The sequence below is a fragment of the Apis laboriosa genome, unplaced genomic scaffold (genome assembly GCF_014066325.1).
Source record: "Apis laboriosa isolate Shangri-la unplaced genomic scaffold, ASM1406632v1 scaffold1321_cov151, whole genome shotgun sequence".
NCBI lineage: Eukaryota > Metazoa > Arthropoda > Insecta > Hymenoptera > Apidae > Apis > Apis laboriosa.
In genome coordinates, this window is record NW_025221248.1 from 38,684 (window position 1) to 59,305 (window position 20,622).

The 20,622-nt window shown below is 25.1% G+C and overlaps 2 protein-coding genes across 7 annotated transcripts; both read left to right on the top strand.

Annotated features, from left to right (window-relative positions):
• Positions 1 to 516: 516 nt before the first annotated feature.
• Positions 517 to 7,791, top strand: LOC122720672 (sodium/potassium/calcium exchanger 3). Of its 3 annotated transcripts, XM_043947500.1 has the most exons (9): positions 715 to 846; positions 2,384 to 2,520; positions 4,421 to 4,594; positions 4,708 to 4,895; positions 5,067 to 5,304; positions 6,049 to 6,171; positions 6,445 to 6,660; positions 6,781 to 6,882; positions 7,015 to 7,791. In XM_043947500.1, exons 4-9 carry the CDS (start codon positions 4,716 to 4,718, stop codon positions 7,356 to 7,358), a joined length of 1,203 nt encoding a protein of 400 aa, XP_043803435.1. In that variant the 5' UTR covers positions 715 to 846; positions 2,384 to 2,520; positions 4,421 to 4,594; positions 4,708 to 4,715; the 3' UTR covers positions 7,359 to 7,791. The 3 variants fall into 3 exon arrangements, with proteins under 3 accessions (XP_043803433.1, XP_043803434.1, XP_043803435.1); XM_043947498.1 differs by lacking the exons at positions 715 to 846; positions 2,384 to 2,520 and adding an exon at positions 517 to 591; XM_043947499.1 differs by lacking the exons at positions 715 to 846; positions 2,384 to 2,520 and adding an exon at positions 517 to 591 and having other exon boundaries at positions 6,052 to 6,171.
• Positions 7,792 to 11,235: 3,444 nt separating this feature from the next.
• Positions 11,236 to 20,323, top strand: LOC122720708 (voltage-gated potassium channel subunit beta-2). Of its 4 annotated transcripts, none has more exons than XR_006347801.1 (10): positions 11,236 to 11,544; positions 12,486 to 12,739; positions 14,000 to 14,213; positions 14,773 to 14,900; positions 14,990 to 15,196; positions 16,567 to 16,664; positions 16,857 to 16,913; positions 17,370 to 17,579; positions 17,661 to 19,486; positions 19,554 to 20,323. XR_006347801.1 is itself a non-coding variant. In XM_043947589.1 (9 exons), the coding sequence occupies exons 1-9, from the start codon at positions 11,420 to 11,422 to the stop codon at positions 17,760 to 17,762; spliced, it is 1,395 nt and encodes a 464-aa protein (XP_043803524.1). In that variant the 5' UTR covers positions 11,236 to 11,419; the 3' UTR covers positions 17,763 to 20,323. The 4 variants fall into 4 exon arrangements, 2 of the variants coding, with proteins under 2 accessions (XP_043803524.1, XP_043803526.1); XR_006347802.1 differs by having other exon boundaries at positions 19,572 to 20,323; XM_043947589.1 differs by having other exon boundaries at positions 17,661 to 20,323.
• Positions 20,324 to 20,622: the final 299 nt, after the last annotated feature.

A 20,622-nucleotide genomic window follows, 5' to 3' on the forward strand; every position in this document is an offset into this window, starting at 1 on the left:
ATATATAATTATATATAATTTATATATGTATAATTTTATTCTATATATAGAATATAAAAATAACAATACCTATTTTTTAAATTGTTTATTTGTTTGTTGTTTTACAACAGAGTTATTTCTTCTAATTATAAATAATAAATAATTTTAAATTTTTTCTTCTATTTTTATAATTTATTATTTCCTTTATTCATTATATATGTTATATATCTTATAGTAACATTTGTATATATTATTTATTATATTATTATATGTTTCTTTGAAAATAATCAAATAAAAAGAAATTCATGGTTATTAAAACAATTGAAAAGAAAATTGAAAGAATTAAGTAAAGCAAAATAGTTGATTGTCGGAATAGAATATAACATATACGATACGACGTTCAATTTTCAAGGAAGCTATAACGACGATTAGTGTAATGACAATTTCGCATTTTGACCGCGGCACGATTCAGCGGGCGCGATGCGCGAGAGATGAGAAGAGTTAGAGGGAGGGGCGATTCTAACAAACGCTGCCGGACTTCGGAGTAGTTGTTAATGTAGTATATGTGTGACAACGGGATTGACAACATGGATACGTCTGACTTAGGAGGAGGTTCGTTAAAATATATTTTGAATATTATTGCAAAAAAAATGTTTTTTTATGGTACGACAAATTTGATTAATATAAAGATAATTAGAGTGATGGGTTGTGCTTCATTGATGGTGAAAAATAGAATGGAATAATATTAAAGAATTGAAATTAAAGTATCGAACAAGGTGGAGGAGTCGTAGGAAGAGAAGGAGCAGAAGGAGGTGGAGGAAGACGAGGAGAAGGAGGAGAAAAAGAAGGAGGAGGGACAGCAGGATGGTTAGCATCAGCATTAGCAGCAGCAATAACAACAGAGGAAAGAGTAGAAGAATATGCATCATAAGGAAAAGCGAGATGAAAGAGGATAAGTATGGGGTGGAAAATGAGGCAGAGAAGAAGAAAGAAACAGGAAGGAAACGAATGACAATGCAAGAAAGAAATCTAGAGAAACATTGCAAAGAGTGCATTTTAAATTAAATTAATTTTTCTATCTACAGATGTGATCGTGCGGTGCTGCATATTGTGCAATAATACATGTGATTTAGTTTTTAATGATTATTATAAAGAAGTAAACACAGAGCAATATACATTGATTGAAAATAATTTTATATAGAAGATTTATCAAAGCATAATATCGCGTAAAGTAAAATATTTATTCTTATAAATTAAATTATATTCATTATTTTTCTTTTGTGATCATTATTTTGACAAGAAAATCGTGACATGCTATAGACATATTCAAAAATTTACAAAGCGATTTAATTGGCGAGCAATCTTGTTCTTTGCCCATATCCCCGCTTTCTTTTTCTCTTTCTCTTTCTTTTTTTTTCTTATATTCTTCTCTTTAACTCTTTTTACTGTTCTTTACTTTACTATTCTTTTTATTAATTTAACTTTAATTTTATATTTCATTTTTTATATTGCATGACATTTTTATATATGTGTATTATATATAAAAATATAAATTTTTTAAAATTCTTTCGTACAATAACTTAATAAATCATTTCTTTAAATGTGTTCTAATGATACATTAAAAAACTTGATTTATTTGTGTCATAATATAATTTGCTTTAACATGGATATATATAATATTTGCATGTTCTACATATTTTTGTATTATCATTAATTATTATTATTTTTTCATTTAAATATGTTTTTTGTTAAAATACATGTATAATCATGTATAATGTTAGTATTAGTACAATTTTTAAGAGCATATTCAAGAGGAAATGAATAAAGAAACGAATTCGAAAAAATGAGCGACGTTGTTCATAATGCTCTAAAATTCAGAATTCAAGAAATTTTAAATGTTAATATTTAGAATTCACTAAAATTTTTGTAATAAAAATTCTTTTTCCTCTCTTTAAATGATTTATAAATAAATACATTGAAAGAAATATATATCAAATAGTTGAAATGCAAATATTCAAAAATGAAGAAATAAAAGTGCATATATAATATTGAATAAATAATAATAAAAAAACATTAATTACAGAAAAGCAAAGAGAGATAAATTAAACACGCTATTATATCGCATCATACGATAAACTTTATTAATAATAAAAACACACAATATATAACAAAACTTTAATATCTTTTAAAAGAAGTATGCTCTATTCAAAGAAAAATCAAAAGATTGTTGATTGAGAATCAACGTTTAATGATTGATGATCGAGTCGATGATCATCGTTTGTTTCCAATGAGACAAAATGGTTCGACATCGAATGGTCAAGCCACGTCTAGTTTATACGACGTACATTAGACATGAATGGCATCTCCTCTGCCAACTTGAATGAGAGCAATTTAACTTCTTTAGGTTGCTTAATCGGTAGGAAGTCACATCAACTATACAGCTGTGTAACCTGTACAAGACACCAATACGTGCATCATTTTCTTCATTACATCGGCTGTAAGAAGTCATAGGAGAAGAATTACTAAGATCTAAGAACGAAGGTGAAGAAACAAGGTCTTTCACGTATATACCAATTATGGAATAATATTTTTCGAGTCAAATCTAATTTTTAATAATTATGATAGATAGCTATACATAGTTATACATTAATTAAATTTTTATATTATTTTTAATTTAATTTAATAAATTAATAAAGGTAATAAAAACCAATACAATTGAAGAAACAATAATATATAATTTGACAGTTTTATTTTAAAAAGATTATTATATAAATATCTTAATATCTTATGTTATCTTTTATGTAACTTTTGAATATATATAAGTTTCAATATATGAAATCTATCAAAAGAATGTATTTACAATGACTTTAGTTAATAACGATTAACAAGCAATTGATATTAATATCTCTTAAAAGAAAAAATTTAATGAAAACATGGAATTTAAATGCAACTAATTTCTTACAATTTAAAATAAAAGATTCTGAAAATATTTGTTACTAATTTGGACATAATACAATGTTCATTGATTTGTTTACCATATTAAATGATTTTTTTATTATTACCAGTAAAAATACAAATCATGTTTATGTTCATATATTCCATTTTTTCAATCGCTTTATTAATTACATATTATTATATATTATAATTACGTATTATCTAAAATTCTTATATAATTAATAGAATCTATGCAAAATCTACGTATAATCTCTATAATTTTATATACATACATGTATTTATATATAAGTTTACACATATTTTCAATATATATATATATATATGTTGAGAATTAGATACCTATAAGTATGGATGAAAATGATTTTCATTGAATTCTTCGTGTAGCCAAGAAGCAAACTCTTGGTAAATTTTGACATGAGTGATGATTTGAGTTCTATATATTTTTATTAGTTTTGTTTTAACTATATTTCAATATTATAAAATATAATAATAGAAAAATATGTAAGATAGTATACATTCTATTATTATATATATAATTATAAGATACATCGTATTCTTTATTTTATTTATTTATTTATTTAAGTTATTATCTCGTTTCGAAATGAATTAAAATAAGATAAAAATTAAAAAAAAATCGAAGATTTATAAGAATAATTCGCAATGATACAGAATTATATTACATATGTATATTTATTTCACTATATATACAATATATTTTGTATTCAATAAACGTGGCAATTGTTTATTTTTGTTATATACGATTATTATCATTATAGTCGTTACATCATAATAATTTCTATTTCTCGGAATAAAAATTTTTTAAGAAATAAATTCAATAGAAAAACAATAAAGATCGATGAACTAATTATATTTGATCTTCATAATTTTATTAAAGCGAATGCAACTAATTATATAAATTCATAATCAGAACAAAGCGAGTACTTGATATTGTATTCAAGTGTGTTATATGTATATAAAGTTTGCAAGGTCTTTGAAACTTATGTAATAGATTTGACAAAATTGTATACAGATAGAATATAGACAAACAATATCGATTTATCGAGAATAACTTTTAAATTTTATTTGATATTGCAATAAAGCGTCCAATAAAATGTTTTCTTGAATGACAAAAATTTATTAAGTAATTGAATGAATCAATCAAGCGAAATATAATTCAGATAATCTTAAAAATAAAATATGTGATATGCAAGAATTCTATCCACCATCCTTCTCTTTCTTGCGATATTTTATATTCTCCTTCTTCGATACAGTAAAGAAAAAAATAAATGAAAGTAGAACAAAAATTGATGAGAAACAGAAACTAAGAAAAATAAAAAAATTAGTAATTCATGATGAATTATTCAATTGGTGATGATTTTGATTGATTGGAATTAGATATTTATTTTTTCGATTCACAGCTATTCATTTAATTTAATTTTAACGGTATATGTATATACATAAATGTTAAAAATTTTTCACATTTTAGGTACAAATTGTACACCTGCAGCAATAGAAGACTTTCCACACGATCTTTTCGATGAGAAGCAAAGGCAAGGAGGAGCTGTCGTAGTGCACGTAATCGTTTCGCTTTACCTGTTTATCGCGTTAGCAGTAGTTTGCGACAAGTTTTTTGTTCCCGCCGTAGAAAAGATATGTCATGGTAAGAACAATTAGCAAAAGCAATTATTCAATCTAAACTGTTTATTAGATAAACAAATAACGAATAATTCAAATTTTTCAATGCTTCTTAATGCTTTGAAATTTCAATTTCAGCACTTTCGATGTCGAAGGACGTAGCAGGTGCTACTTTTATGGCTGCAGCAACGTCGGCACCGGAACTGTTCGTAAATGCAATCGGTACATTTATCACCGAAGGTGACATCGGTGTCGGAACAATAGTAGGCTCGGCTGTATTCAATATCCTCGCAGTACCAGCTTGTTGTGGTATTGGTGCGGGTATGGTAAGTTGAAGTCTAATAATCTGAACAATAACAAATCATTCCATGAAATTTTATTATTTAATTAAAATAAGTTTAATATTAATACAGCATATATATGTATTATATTATAAATAAAATTATAGATATTATATATATTAATTAAATTTATATATATTAATTAAATATATACAGGTAGTTCCTTTAGACTGGTGGCCAGTTAGCAGAGATTGTCTTGCCTATGGTGTTACAGTCGCTATTCTAATATGTATTATACACGATGAGCGAGTAGAATGGTACGAAGCCTTAACGCTAGTATTATTGTACATCGTATACATCGCTGTTATGTATTGGGATAAATCATTCCAGCGATGCACACGATTTCGTACGCATAACGCTGACCGATCCTCGGATGATCATCGACATGCGACAGGTAAGAGTTGTATTGTTTTTGAAACGCAATGAAGCGAATAAATTTTAAATGATAAATATTTTCTTCGAATAGATTTAAGTATTAATAGAGAATCATATTATTAATAATGTTTTAATCTTACAATTAGAATCGATTATTTTATTTTAATATATATGTATACGCATATACATGTATTATATGTATATGTATTTTATAAATATAAATTCATAAATATATAGTATATATGTTATTTATATATATCTTTATATACATAGAATGTATATAAGATATATGTATATATGTAAATATAAGATATTAATATATTAGAAAGAATTAAAGATCGATAAAAATAAATACAAAAGTTAATATATAAAAATATCGGTTGAAGTTTATTTATTAAGTTATTAAGCAATTAAAATTTTCGTTGATACAAAATGATACAAGATAGAATAATACAATTCTATCTCTTACATTTTCATCTTAATCTATCTTTACTTCGCTTTTATCTAATACAAATTTAAATTATTTATAATTTAATAAATAAATTTTAACTGACATTTTACGTAACATCTTTTATTCTTATTTTTATCTCTAAAATCGATTCTTCAAAAGTATTCTACGAATATATTAACATTTGTGTACATATATATATATATATATATATTTATCGAATTTTATCGATATTTTATCAAATTACAATTTTCCTTTCACTTTTTCATTTCAATACTATAGAAAGTATACAATATAATGTGCTAATCTTTCTAGAAGACAGTACAGAAATTCACATGGCTAGATCTGACAAATTACAGACCGGTGAACAAGTCGAACATATAGATGTACCATTACAAAATGGAGGTACAAAAACACAAGAAGAAAATCCTGATCCTAGTAAGTATATAATAGAAATTTAATTGTAAAAATTTATTATTTCTTAATTTAAACAAAGTAATAGTTGTTATATATAATATTTAAATTTTTTCAATATTGCCTTTTGAGAAGAGAAAATGAATAATAACATAAGAAGGAAGAGGGAAAGGGAAGGTTAGAAAATGAAAGAATACAAAAGAAAAATAAAAAAAATCGAAGATGACGTTAAAATAGGAAAAAGAAAAAAGAAAGAAAAAAATAAAATAATTGCATTCTTTTATTCTTTTATTTCAGATTATGAATACGAATTATTGGTATGGCCAGCAAGAGCTGGATGGATAAGAAAAACAGCATGGATTATGACTTGGCCGATTCATTTGATTTTTATGTGTACAATACCAGATTGCGAAAAACCACGATTCAAGAATTGGTTTCCGATAACATTCCTTATGTGCATTATTTGGATTGGATCCTTAAGTTATGTGGTCGCATGGATGATCACTATAATTGGTAATAAAAAAAGTGATATTAAATAAAAAAAAAAAAACAAAAAAAAATTAATTTTTTTTAATTAAAGAAAAGCTAAAAGAAAAAATGCAAGAAAAGAAAAAATTATAATTTTTGTTTCAGGAGACACTCTAAAAATACCAGATTCCGTTATGGGTATTACTTTTCTCGCTGCCGGTACTAGCGTGCCAGAGGCTGTATCAAGCGTAATAGTAGCAAAACAAGGTAAAGTGAATATGTGCGAATATGAGAAAAAGATAATTCATTATTAGTATTCTACAATAGTATCAAAAAAAAAAAATATATAAAAATAATGAAACTTCTTACATTAAATTTTTTCCATTTATTTTGTTTCAGGACATGGTTCAATGGGTATTAGCAACTCGATAGGATCGAATACTTTCGATATATTATTGTGTTTGGGTTTACCATGGTTAATCAAATCTTCATTTTCACCAACACAACCAGGAAAACATTATATCAGTATAAATTCTGGTGGTCTTGAATATAGTGCTATTTCGTTGTTGTCGACATTAATGTTACTTTACATCGCTTTCGCTTCAAATAAGTTTCAGCTCGATAGAAAAGTCGGCCGAGCTTGTTTATGTATGTATGCTGTGTTCCTCATATTAGCCTCATTGATAGAACTCAATGTATTCTTCAGGGTAAATTTACCCACGTGCCAGAGGACGGTCAAATGATCTGAAATCAAAAGTAGACTTGCTTAATGATATTTGATACGGTGTTTAGTTGACTTTCGTACGTTCTCTTGAACTTACGAACAACATTGTGAATTGAAGAATGCTGTTTTACATTATATAAAACTATTTCTTCTCCCGTCTCATTTCTCAAGGAAACAGCCTTTTACTTCGAGGCTTCGCTATTCCATATCATATTCTTTCCTTTATAATCAGTAACCAATTATACATATCTTTTATCTTTTAAATTCATAGTTTCATTTCCATCAATTTTTTGTCTTTTTTGCACTTTTTTTTGTTTTTCTTTTGTTTTTTATTCATGATCATTATCATTCGGTTTTCATACTTTATCCGTTTTTCATTATGATCAAAATATAACAAGCATTTTTTTATCATCTTCATTTCTCAAACTCTTTCTCTTGCGCTATCGTTTAGATATTTGATTTATTGTGAATAATATTAATTTTTATCGCAATTAGAAAATATCAAATGTAAATGGAAAAAAGAAAAGAAGGAAATTTCATTTTTTGGTAAATAAATAAATAAAAGTTTGTCACTTGTGCATATATATTTCGAAGATATATTCACATATTTATAACAGTGAAAAGTATAATTATATATAATTGGATTTAGAAAAAACAAGATTATAATATAATAATAATATTATTAAAAATATTAAATAAAATAAGATTATAATTCTATCTTAAATTTCGATAAAAAAATTTAATTATAAAAAAATATAGCAAAATATGATAAAGAAACAAAGAATAATGTGTCAATAAAAATATAATACATATATATATTAAGTATATTGTACTAAACATCATATGTAAATATACATATGCAATACGATATACGATAGCGTAGAAAAGACTGCCGCTTTTACATTTCATTTCGAGAATACAATACATATGTACATCAAGCATTAAATATAGATACGTATGTTATTAAGTATGAGTAATTAAATAAAATTTCGATAATCGGTTATTGTTGCGAAACACCATGATAATTGATTATCGAACTAAGAAAATTACGAAAGATAATTACATATCGAACTGATATCAAGGTTGTTTGATAAAACAAAATTGACGTATACTGAAATTCGTCGCAGAATGTATATTTAGGTAATCTCTAAGAACTTAACAAGTTTAATAAAGTACTGTAATAAGTTATTAAAAAAAAAAAATAATCGATTATTTCGCTTGAATCCTATTGCGATTTTTATTAAAAAAAATGTCAATAACTCGAAAATTCTATTGATAAATAAAATTAAAAAAATAAAAAAATTATACAATTGCAATATAGTTATGAGTTAGAAATTGTAATCAATATTTCCGAAATCTTTGGCACGATTTCAACAAAAGAGTCGATCTGTGAATTGAGAAAAGCACACGACTGTTATGCGGCGCAGATTCGTTTCAACAAGGAACAGAAACACGTCGGAACACGTTGTGGAATTTTAATAAGTAAGTAAATAAATAATTGCCTTATGCTTTTGGAAGATTGAAATGATTCGAAAAGCATTTTTATTTTTTCGAATAAAATACAGATAAATTTTAAATATACATTTGCCTATCTTAGCATTTCGACATGTTTTAATATAATAAACATATAGAAAATCAAAATCTTTATAGTGTGTGGATTTGATAAATTTTTGCAGTACATTAATGTTCTTTATATTTAAATATAATCGTCAGATATAGCACATGTGTTAAACAAACGTAACAAAGAATCAAATATATTAAGAAATGAATCTTTGATATCCTCCTGTTTTAAACAACAAGTCGAGCGCGTATTAAGTTGGTAGGTCGAACAACGTAACTGTAAACTATTCAAAGGGGTCAGTTGCATGCCATCACGCTAAATCCGCAATGCGGTGTCGCAAAAATAATTATTGTTACAATTTCTAGCAATGAATCCTTATATCATTAATGTTCACAATTATGAATTTTAAATATGTATTTTACATATATTTAGATATTTTACATATATTTAGATTTCTTATATATTTCTATAGTACATTTGTATGTTATATATTTAGTAAAGTTTTAGAATAAATTTGTTGTATATTATGTATATTTACATAACTAAAACATAAGATAATTAAAATATATTTATATTGAATAAGAATTTATTGATGAAACATTAAATTTTGAGTGAATAAGCGAACTAATAAGCAAAAGAAAATAAAAAGAAAGATGACAAAGAATCAATTATATTCTGCGCGAAATCAAAGTCGGAAAAGATGAATAAAAATATAATAAGGAATTAAATAATGAGTGAGATATGGAACAAATGGTAAGCGAGTGAGAGATATAATTCCAAAAGCGGCTCGATGCGGCAAATGCGGCGAATGCGCTGAATGCATTGAATGCGACGACGGTAACGTCATGCGCTCTGAAAACAACCGCAACCCCCTGTTAGAAATCGAGGAAGAACGGTAGGGATAACATGGCGTGATGCACAAGCCACGAGTGATGCGCAATCGGTACACGAGTGCGCACGCGCGCATTATAGTCTCGAAGATGCCCGTAGCGAAACAGACGCAAAGGCACGCACGCTCGTAGCTCGTAGCTGCTGTAAAGGAGGGAGTCACAGTATATCGAAGTTGTGCAGTGTTGCTTACCACGTAGGAGGCATAACACTCGCCGTCTCTACAATAGCATCCTAATATTTTCATAAATTTTTTTGTTCTACGTTTCGGTGTTTTTATTTTTTTGACATTTTTCTCTTTTTATTATTCTTCAAGAAATATGTCATCTATATCTTCATAAATTGTTACACAAGAGCAATCATTAAGAAAATGGTATTTTGATAGACACATCGTGAAAGGCAAGTACGATTTGAAACAACAATTAAAACGAAGGATCACAAAGATAATTATTTGCATCGAATATTTTTATGAAGAATATTTATATTTATACTGCGAATAGCAATGAGAATTGATTTGAAATTATCATATATTTCATAATTATAAATCAGATAAATAATTAGATCGATATCAAAATCAAGATTGAAATTTAAAAGTGATAAAAAGTTGGAATTGGAATTCTAAACAGAAATATAGAAAAAAAAGAAAAAATGGAACCAGAATTTAAAATACCACTATTATAAAAATTAAGATTAAGATCGTTCAATTTTTTTCTATAAAATTATATCTGTTGGATTTTCAAAGTTACCAGTTGGACCAGAAAATAATCTATAAATGGATTTTTAGTGACATTGTTAATATCCAATTTGGGGTTAATAATTATTGTGCCCTATTTCTCACGCCAGCAATTGTACTACATATCGATACTTATATCGACCATCGTTCGTTTTTAGGTAACGACGTCTATCTTTTAAAACAAAATATTCATTGTGTTATAGTGTTTGACCAACATTGTGATTGAACCAGAAAGACATTTTACAAAATGTTGCAATATCACGTATGAAATTAATCGCGAACAATATCTATATACTTATGTTCTTTACTGTGGTGCCTAAATATTTTTTTAAAAGTAAAGAAAAACTAGTGCCTACATAACGCACGATAAATGCGATATATATATATACGATACGATATATATATATATATATATATGTACATATATATATCGTAATTCAAAAATATAGATTGACTCGTCGAACTGAATCGCTCAATGTTCCATTCTATTCAGTTCAGTGATATAATAATCCTTCTCGACGTATATCAATAATTCCATCTCTTTAATATTTAAGTTTTATCAATTGTGTGAGAAAACTTTTCTTTCTGAAAATAAAACTTTTAATCGCCGGACTAAGATTAGAATTAGAATCAGGAAATTGATTCACGAATTTTATTAATTTGTTAACAAATATGAATATAGAATTTATGAAATGATATTTTATAATATTTGTCTCTAAATTCGAAAAAATAAGCGAAATCAAATTTGAATTGAATCGAAATTGTTTGATTAAATCATTCTCAATTAAATCTTTCATCTTCGCGTTTTTGCAATTTTTATTCTCTTCAAAAATTTTCCGTTTACATCGTACGTATACGTGTGTGTATGCGTATACAAATATATTGAAGATATAAAGAAATGTCTCGTTTAATGTTATGTAACCTTGGCAATGCATCCACGGCAGGAAATGATACGAATAACAATGCGAATACAAATAGTAGCATGGAGGACGATGACTACTATCCGCTACCTACTATTTATCGGTGAGTGAATTCTTGATCGATAACGATATACATATTTGTATAGTATGTAATCTATTTATGTAACTACTGTAACTGTATAGTTACGTAAATAGATTATTACTTATTTATTTATTATTCATTTTCATTCTTTGTTTCTTTATTTTTTATTCTTAATTTTTTTTCTTTATTAACATCTATATATATATATATATGTATGTATATATATATATATGTATGTATATATATATACATATGTATGTATATATATATACATATGTATGTATATATGCATATCGCATATATCGATATTATAAATCAATCATAAAATCATGAAACAGATTCATTGTCATGATCATTAAAAATATAACAATTGATATTTTAATTGATTTAAAAGGTCATGAAGCATAAGAAACAAATATTACATATTAATAATTAAACTAATACAAATTAACAATCTCAATTAATCATTAAAATAATTATTGTCAATTATTGAATTAATGAATATTTATTTTTATAGTTAAAATTATTTATCTATTTTATCTATCTATTTTATTTATTTATCTTTTATATTTCAATATACATGCATACACATGCATGCATATATATAATAAGAACAATGATAATAATAAATAATAATAAATATAATATGTAAATATTACATATTATATTTAATCTTCGAATCTAAGAATTCTACTTCGTTATGATAAAATTTTTTTTCGAAATTGGATTCTCGGTATATGGGAAAAGCGATAAGATAATATGAAATCAATTCGTAACGACTATATATATAATGAAAAGGAAAAATGTTTATAGATCTATGAATTTTTAATTTAAGCGTATCATAGATGAATGATAGAAATTTCATAAAATGCTATGAATGTTATCTATAAATGTTTATATGGTTGTATCGAGTATTCTATCGATCGTGTTCTATTAATACTCCATATATTTTATACGCGCAGCTGCCGTGCACCTATAGCGAGTCTAGATTGCATGGAAGAATTCAACGGTGGTGGTGCCGGTGGTGGTGGCGGTGGCGGTGGCGGTGGTGGTACTGTGGATTCTGGTATACACTGTAGTAATACCGCTGGAACGAAGGAACAGCTACTGACTAACTGCATTGCCGCACAAGCGCAACGCTTACAGCATCCTTCGCCAGGTATTCGCTACCGCAACTTGGGCAAAAGCGGTCTACGTGTTTCCAATGTTGGATTAGGTACGCTGAATGTTTTCCTCCACTTTCGTAGAAACGAACAAAATTCGTGATTATCCATCTATTTTATTCTTAATGTATGCTATCTTTTTCTTAAAGTATAGTATCTATAAATATTTTGCCAATAATATATTAATAATATTTTTTTATACTATAGAATAAAACGAAAATTATGCTTTTCTATGATCTATCAGCAATTTTTTGAACTTTTTTCTTTATTGTTTCTATTGTTTATATTTTTATTTTCTTTTTTGTTTGTTTTTTTGTTTTTTTTTCATATTGGAATTTGTTGATGAAGCTTTTTATGTAGTTCTTCTAAAATCTATTCAACAAATCAACTGTTTTAAATAAAATGCATGTGATTAAGTAAAACAAGGATATATTATGAACTTTTCAAACAATTATAGTTATTGTAGAAATTTTATTATATTATTATTATCATTATTATTATCAGATTATTTATTGTAAATAAAAATATAAATACATAATAAAAATAATAAATAATAACATAATAAATATAAATATAGAATAAGAACTAAATAAAAAATCAACTATAATGATTTGATTTATTTTATGAAATGATATAAATTTTATACTGGAATCAATAATAGCGACAATTCATGATAGTCAATAAATGCAATCTATATGTATATAGATACATATTTCGTTTATAATTGTATATAATCTCGATTCGTTGAATAGATATTAATCAAATTCATGCAATAAATAAAAAATAAATAAAAATGTATATATATATGTCAAAAAAACGAATATAACGATATGCATATTTTTATATTTTTATATTTATTGTTATTTTTGTCATTGTTGTTATCATTGTTATTGTATCCGAAACTGCATTAAATATCAAAATTGTATATAGAAAATGCAATAAAAAATGCTATTTGAAGCTTTAATTTAAGATAACATTCATACAACAAATATGTTTATGAATGTATAAGATTTAAGAATAGATTTCTTAGGTGAGTAATGAAGGAAAGAAAGCAATGAAAGAAAAAGTTGATTGTTATATGTAAGAGATAATAAATTATAATTTTGTAGTTAAGCATATTCATGGATTATATAATAGTCATAATAAAAAGAGGTAAGTAAGTATATGTAATGATTTAAAATCTATTTTTGAACTGTGTATGAAAACCGTATATAAAAACATGGAAATATCATAATAATTGTTAGAAATGAAAAATTAAATCATATACGGTAACTGAAAACGGTTGAATGAACAAAATTGCTTTATATCTTTAGGTACATGGACAACTTTTGGCATGGGAAGTTGCAGTAATGAGGAAACAGCAGAAGCTGTAGTTGCGCTAGCTTACGAAAGTGGAATAAATGTGTTCGATTTAAGCGAAGCCCATAGCGGTCATAGAGCAGAAATTCAATTTGGACGAATTTTATTACGTCGTGCTTGGAATCGTTCAAGTTACGTTGTTACCACTAAAATATATTGGAATACGAAGTAAGTATTAATCAAATTATTACTGAAGTTATAGATATATACAAAGTGTTAATATATTATGGAATATCATTTGGATCAATTCTAGAAATTAAAACAAATAGAAATAAAAATAGAAATGATTATTTATTAAATTATTAATAATTTAAATTTGTATTAGATAAAACAAGGAAATAGAGTAATATAGCTTTATCTTTGTTATACCACCGAGTTGATTTGATCTGTTTTTGTTTTGCTTCATCTAACAAAATACAATTGTTACAACAAAATAATTTAATAAATAAGCTATATTTTTATATATCAACTTTTTTATTTGTTTTGATCTCTAAAAATAGTTCTTTAAAAATATATATCATAAATATATTATATTATAGAAAATTCTAAAGAAATTATTACATTTAAATATGTATGTATTATATTATATATATTTAATATAAAAAGATTAATCTGTTAAAAATGAAAAATGTTTGTCAGTTTGTCAAATTATTGAACAATTGAACAAATATTATTTAATATTTTAAAAAATATGTAAAATTTTATAATTTATGAAACTTGATCATAGAGCGGAAGGTCGTGGATTATCACGGAAACATATAATCGAATCAGTCCAAGCATCTTTAGTCAGATTACAATTATCATATATCGATATTGTAATGATTCATAAAGTAGATCCAATGTGTCCCATGGAAGGTTCGTTGCAATTACACACCAATATCAATATTATTAAATAATTAAAAATATGATTGCAAATTAATATTTCTAACTTTTATTTTTTTCAGAGATAGTACGTGCTATGAATTACATAATAAGCAAAGGATGGGTAATGTATTGGGGAACATCTCGTTGGACTCCAGTCGAAATTATGGAAGCTTACACGAATTGCCGACAATTTAATTGTGTCACACCGATCGTAGAACAAGCCGAATATCATTTATTTTATAGAGAAAAACCAGAACTTTATATGCCAGAATTATATAATAAAATCGGTAATTATATTGGAATAAATATATGTTTATTTATCCATTTTATTCAATTATACATATAATGTAATATATATAAAAAATATAATATATATAATATATAAAAAAATTAATATATTCGTAAAAATGTTGATTATAAAAATCAAAACAAAGTTAGTATGTAATATCGATTGAAATTTTATTAAGTTATTAAATAATTTTATGTTAAATTAAATAAAATGAAAATTGATTAAAATGATACAATGATAGAGATAAAACTCTCATTCTATTTTATTCATTCACATATATTATATATATATTCGCTTCACATATATTATATATATATTTGATGCGAACATAAATTGCTTATAATTTAATAAATAAATCTTAATTTTTGTATTTGTTTTGATTTTTAGAATCAACCTTTCAAAAATATTTCACAAATATATAAATTCAATATATATAGAAAATATATCACTTTAACATAACAATTTTAAAAGAGATAATAATTATTCGAAATAAGGAAATTCTCATTTTTTAATGATTTTGGATATTATAAAAAACAAGATTTTGAACAATTTTTTCTTTTGCATGTTGCCGCTCGTTTTTTTCAAGATATTTACAAAAAAAGATTATTATTATTAGAATATAAAGATTGTTACATAGAATTTTTTTCATATGTATATATACATTAGTGATTGAATGTGCATGATCACCACTTATTTATTGTTCCTAATAAATATTGGATCCAAAATATATAACAAATAGATCGGTCAAAAAGCTATTTGCTTATGGGTTATGCCTTAAAATATCTTATATCAAATTTAAACATTCCTTTTTTCGAATTCGCGGACTGCAAAAATAAAATATAAAATAATTCTCAAATAAAATAATTCTCAATTCTGAAATTACAATGAATGAAGTTACAATGAATATCAATTTTTGGTATCTATCGTTAGAATTTCGATCATTATAATAGCGATCATCCAAAATTTATATTTTATTTTTTATAGATTCTTTAAATTCGTTTAAATTCGGCTTTGGATTTAAAATATTTTAAACTTATTATAATTCATGAAAAAATAGGTTTTTTTACAATTTCATTCACTTCATGTGTTTAAATTAATGTAATATAATTATATAATTAAATTAATATAAGAAAATAAATGGTTATTACATGTTTATATGCAACTGCGGACATACAGATAAAAGAAATATAATTATATAATAATAATAATAATTTTTTTTTGCAAATATTTCTAAAATTAAAAATCGATCGATGGTAATATGCAAAAGAAAAATTTATTAAAAATGTTGATAAAACATATCCAAAAATCATCGAAATTAGTGAGGATTTTCTTATTTCAAATAATTACCAAAGAAATTATTTATTTTAGGTGTTGGTTTGATGGCGTGGTCTACAGTAACGATTGGTATGGTTTCCTCAAAGCCTGAAGATTGTGGTGTCTCTTTTTTTTCGAGATCTTCCTATAAGGTAACGTTCAAAAAGATAATTTTTTTATAATGTAGAAAAATTGGTAATTCACATATACAAGAATACTGTTGGTTTAATAAATATATGTAGGTAATACATACATATACAACACGTTAACGACGATGGAAGAATATGTAGAAAGATGACTATTGCCACCGACTCTCTCTCGCAACGTTTATTTTTTACTTCCAGAACAAGTATTCGTCATTCAGTTGGACAGAAGACGAAACACAATCTTTGTATAAAGAAGTACGTACTTCTAGCTAATATAGCTAATATAATCTGTTATATTTTATATATATATATTTGCATATTAAAAAAATTATATATATGTATATTACCATTCAAAAGTTTAAAAACAATAAAAAGATTTTTGAATAAAAATCACATATTTATTACAATGTTTTTTGTAATAATAAAAAAGTACAGTTTTGAAACGAAATTTTCTTAATTAACAAATTTTTTAAACAAATTTTAAGCATATTTGAAAATTTTTTTAAACCTAAAATAATTACTAATATCAATAAACATTTATTTTCATAATATTTATATTTGAAAATAATATTATGTATATTATATTATGTAAAAATATGATATATAATACATAATTAGAATTAAGCATTAAAAGAAATATGTAATATATAATGTATAATGTATAAATATGTATAAAAAATATTATTTATATATTCTTTTTTTGTATTCTAGCAGGAATATGGTTGGAAAGAGAAATCAGCCGATGACGAAACACGAAAATATTCAGATAAGCTACGAGACGTATGTGCACTTGCCGAACGACTCGGCTGTTCCTTTGGACAATTGGCTATTGCATGGTCTTTAAAAAATGAAAGTGTTCAGTGCCTTCTTCTCGGTGCATCAAACATTGATCAATTATACGAGAGTCTTCAAAGTTTACAGGTAAAATATAAAATACATTCTTAAATAAATTCAAATTGAATTTTTATTGTGCAAAACGTATGACAATAAACATTGTTTCAGCTAATTCCAAAATTAAATGCCAACATAATGAACGAAATTGAAAGAATTCTCGATAATAAACCATCGCGACCTCCGATGATTTCAACATTGGCACTCAGATGACAATCAATTTGCCCCCACGGAAGTGGTGGGGGCTCTTTAGAGGATGGAGGTAGCCCAAAAAGCGAAGGTGCTAATAGTCAAGATCAAGAACAAACTAAAGAACTAACCGGCAAACTACCATTTTGCGAGATACAATGAAACAATGTTAGATATATTTATATATATTCAGACATAATTTGATCTTGATCGAATGAAATTGGATCGATTAAAATTGAATTCAAGATGACAAAATTGTGTCAAGAAAGGTCACATAAAGTTAAACGAAAAAGAAAAAAATATTAATTATTAGTTCACGTTGTCCCATATTCAACGTGTCAAACGCGAATACATGTACATTATTATGTACTTATATCCACGTAAAAATGAATCAACGACAATACTTATAGATACGATTGCAATTGCAATTAAAATTATAAATAATTAGCGAGAAATATTTGCAAGATAAATTCCAAACATAATTTTCATTCCTTGATGCATATATATACGATTATTCTTTTTGCAATTTTCTTGGAATAGATGAATTTAAATATAAAAAAAAAAGATTTAAAATTATTCGATTATAAGTTTACGTTTTAAAGAAAAATGATAAGTTCTTTATGAATTTATTCACAATTTCCTATGCAAAGTATTCATTCGAAATTAGATAAAATTGTAGATTCTTTATTAGAATTATGTAAGATAGTATAGTTATTTCCTTCCATTTTGAAAATTTTGAAAAAGTTCTTTATATCATTTTATTTTATTCTTTCACGCATTTTATCTGTGCTTCAAAAAAATCAAATGTGTACATCATAAGAATAAGTTGAATGAAATGTGGCAAATTCATGTAATCTCATACATTATTGATATATTTTTCAATGTATTAATTCAAACTTCATTACTACTGTTTCTTTCATTATCAATCATTTATTCGATTCTTTTTTATCAAATGTCACGTAAATAATTCTTGCTATGCCCTTCATAATTACAGATCAGTTCGAATTAGTTGACTAGTTATTTTGCCAGTTAACTAATTTACCGAATAAATTATGTAGGATAGATAAGTGGTATAGGCGAATAAATATATAAATAAATAGGCGTACTTAAGGTAAGTTGTTAAATAAGTATGTAAATAAATAGATAAATAGATAATAAATAGATATATGAAAGCACGAACAGCGATAAACATAAAAATTATATAAAATTTCACGTAAGAAAAAATACGTGATAATACTCGGAAAAAAAAAATAATGATAAGGAATAAAGATTTTGTAGATTGTTACGTACATGTAGCAGAAGTGTGATATAAGAACGTTTCCATTCTACTTTTATTGGATTCGTTCAACTATCCGCTGTCTCTTATGAGTATTTATAACGTATCTATATGCAATGTCTTAGAGCAATGTCTTTTTTGCATTTGATTCTTTAAATGAAAACCGTCCTAATGACATGATACTGCGTAAAACTTCGTAAATTAATAAAGCCATTTTCAAATTATATCATTCACAAATTGGATAAAATGAAGTACCTATAAAGATGAAATTTGTGTACATTTTATGCATATATAATAAAAATGAGAATAGAATGTGAAAAAAAATGAAGTAAATAATAACTGAAAGATGAAAAAGAGATGAGGAGAAAGAAATGACTTGGATAAAATTTGAATTAAATTCGAATGAATTTAATCAAATTCCGATAAAATATAAAAATGATGAAATAATAGGAAGTTCCGATCATTGACGATTGTAAGTATATAATACTTTACTTAATATATTCATAATTATTAATTGCTACAATTACATTGACATTTAGCGATTCTTTGATCTGTAGTGTGTATTAAAATAGAAGAATATAATATATATATATATTACATACACACTCAGATAATATGGCATATTCGTTGGTGAGATTGGTCTCAGTAACTATGAGATTAACTATCGGTAAAAAAATTGATAAAATACTAATCATTGATATATGAATATGCTATAAATATGCCAATTACGCTGGCTAAGTTGTAGCTAAGCTTTTACTAATCACGCTAATTATTTAGCGATTTTTCATGCAAATTACAATCTTTATATTTTCCACTCAAATTTTTATCAGAACATAATATATTATATATAATAACTTCATAATATAAATAAATTCATTAAATAAAGATACAGAGACGAGATCATATATATTTATCATGATCTCAAAAACATGGCAATTAATTAGAAAACTGTCATGCAAATTTTTCAGAGAATCCAACAATTTCAAGAATTTGAAATCTTAGAAAGAAATTAAACTGCCAAAACGTCGATCATTTTGTTGTTAAATAATTATGGTGCGAACGATCGTTAAAATACACGAAATGCCTCAATTGTGTTCCGCGCCAATAATCTCAGTGTAATCAATAATAATTGATAAAATATGATTTAAAGCTAGATAAGAAAGAATAAATAGAAATGAAAAAAAAAAAATAAAAAAAAGTAAAGGTAAAGAGAGAGGTCGGAAAATAAGAGCAATATAAAAATTATTAAGATATGATATATTTAATTATAAATCAAATTGAAAATAAATAGATAAATCTTTTATATAAATTGATAAAAATCTTAATACTTCTCAAACATTTTTATTAACTTTATGTTCAAAGCAAGATTGTTCATTCATTATTTAACTTTTAACGATTCTTTAAATTGATCATATTCAAGATTGATATTCATTCAAGATGTATTTATTTTAAATGATATGCCTTTTATAAATAGATAGATAGAACATACATATACAAAAAATTGATATAAGATTCGATATTTTTATTGAAAATCTTCAAGAAAAGTTATATTCGAAACAAATATATATATATATATTATTTATTATAATAAATTTAATATTTTATTAT

Coding starts and splice junctions, on each gene's coding strand:
- LOC122720708 (XM_043947589.1), top strand. CDS start 11,420: ATGTCTCGTTTAATGTTATGTAACCTTGGCAATGCATCCACGGCAGGA. Junction 16,914..17,369: donor CACAATCTTTGTATAAAGAA/GTACGTACTTCT, acceptor TTTGTATTCTAG/CAGGAATATGGTTGGAAAGA. Junction 17,580..17,660: donor AGAGTCTTCAAAGTTTACAG/GTAAAATATAAA, acceptor ACATTGTTTCAG/CTAATTCCAAAATTAAATGC.
- LOC122720672 (XM_043947498.1), top strand. CDS start 543: ATGTGTGACAACGGGATTGACAACATGGATACGTCTGACTTAGGAGGA. Junction 592..4,420: donor TACGTCTGACTTAGGAGGAG/GTTCGTTAAAAT, acceptor TTCACATTTTAG/GTACAAATTGTACACCTGCA. Junction 5,305..6,048: donor TGATCATCGACATGCGACAG/GTAAGAGTTGTA, acceptor TAATCTTTCTAG/AAGACAGTACAGAAATTCAC.